The sequence below is a fragment of the Sinocyclocheilus anshuiensis genome, unplaced genomic scaffold (assembly GCF_001515605.1).
Source record: "Sinocyclocheilus anshuiensis isolate Anshui unplaced genomic scaffold, SAMN03320099.WGS_v1.1 scaffold405, whole genome shotgun sequence".
NCBI lineage: Eukaryota > Metazoa > Chordata > Actinopteri > Cypriniformes > Cyprinidae > Sinocyclocheilus > Sinocyclocheilus anshuiensis.
In genome coordinates, this window is record NW_015539855.1 from 212,981 (window position 1) to 214,382 (window position 1,402).

At 40.8% G+C, this 1,402-nt stretch overlaps 1 protein-coding gene across 2 annotated transcripts in view; it reads left to right on the forward strand.

The window, feature by feature from the left end:
- The window catches only part of LOC107684794 (cerebral cavernous malformations protein 2 homolog), a 13,766-nt gene extending 12,569 nt beyond the window's left edge, over positions 1 to 1,197 (forward strand). For both annotated transcript variants that reach the window (XM_016481150.1, XM_016481151.1), the window contains exon 10: positions 509 to 1,197. In XM_016481150.1, coding sequence (XP_016336636.1) covers positions 509 to 795 — 287 coding nt within the window. In that variant the 3' untranslated portion in view covers positions 796 to 1,197. The remainder of the gene's footprint in view (positions 1 to 508) is intronic.
- Positions 1,198 to 1,402: the final 205 nt, after the last annotated feature.

The window sequence follows — 1,402 nt, forward strand, 5'->3', positions numbered from 1 at the left end:
TGTTAGAACGAGCCGTTTTAGGTAGGCATGGTTGACTCTTAACTTTTATAAAGAATACCTCTTTGGATTTGAGACTTTAGTCTTTGCAACTTTACAGATCTTCTTTATGCACCAAGAGCTTGTAACACTCCAAAGAGAAAGGAAAAATTGAAATTGCATCATATGACCCCTTTAATTTACATAGGAGTTGAGTAACTACCAGCAGTTTGAGAGTTTGCTGCCATGTCCAGTTTTGTTGCTTCTAACTCCATCCTTCAATAACAGCCTCTTTGTTAAGCCTGTGAGGCATTTTGACAGGTTCAAACGATTTGTGCTGAAATTTGTGTCACAAATTGTTATGGTCAGACTGTTGTTGTCGTCAGGGACCTACAACTTCCCCCCTCCCCCAAAAATAAACAGCTGCTTGCAGAATATTTAAATAGTACATCAGACTTCACATTTGTTCTTATTGACCTATGTTGGAGATTTTCTTCATTTGTTAAATTCCCTTCTGTTTTCTCCACTCCAGGACTGCGGCCTTTCATTCCTGAGAAGGACAGCCAGCACTTTGAGAACTTTTTGGAAACCATCGGCGTGAAGGATGGCCGCGGCATCATAACAGACAGCTTTGGACGTTACAAACGCACGACAAGCTCTGCGTCAGACTCCACCACTAATGGAAATGGTGCTGCGGGCGGATCGGATGAAGGAACGGCCACCTCTGAGGGCGACGAATGGGACCGCATGATTTCAGACATAAGCAATGACATTGAAGCGTTAGGAAGCAGTATGGACCAGGACGGCGTGTCGCCTTGATGTCACAGCACTGGGTCAGTGTCTCGCAGTGTGCTTTAGCCAATCACCACTTGAGATAATCACACGGGCCATTGGCCCATATTGCTGTCCATCCAATCTGACAATGCTGGAGTTCGGATACTGTATGGATACCACTTCCTGGCCATCATCCTTATTTTTATATGTTGTGCCATATTAACAGAACTTGATTTTTCAGATTTGACAATTGTGATTTTCAAGACCTGTGATAGAAGGATCGTGTATTGCTGTGGACAGCAGTTGTGTTCTTCTGGGATGTTTATTGGCAGTATCTGCTACCACTAATGAGAAACCTTGTTGCTGGTAGATATCGCTCTTTCACACTGATCTGTATGAAAGCTTATTTCCACCACAGATTAAAAAGGTATTTTACAATTCTGACTTTTTCCTCACAGTTCTGAGAAATTCTCAGAATTGCGAGATATAAACTTGAAATTCTGAGGAAAAACATCAGAATTGAAAGATGTTAACTTACAATTGTGAATTTATAACTGTCAGTTTTGAGACAAAAGTCAAAATTGTGAGATAAAAGAACGCAATTACTTTTTTACTTAAGAAATAAAGGTAATTGTGACTTTTTATTCCACAG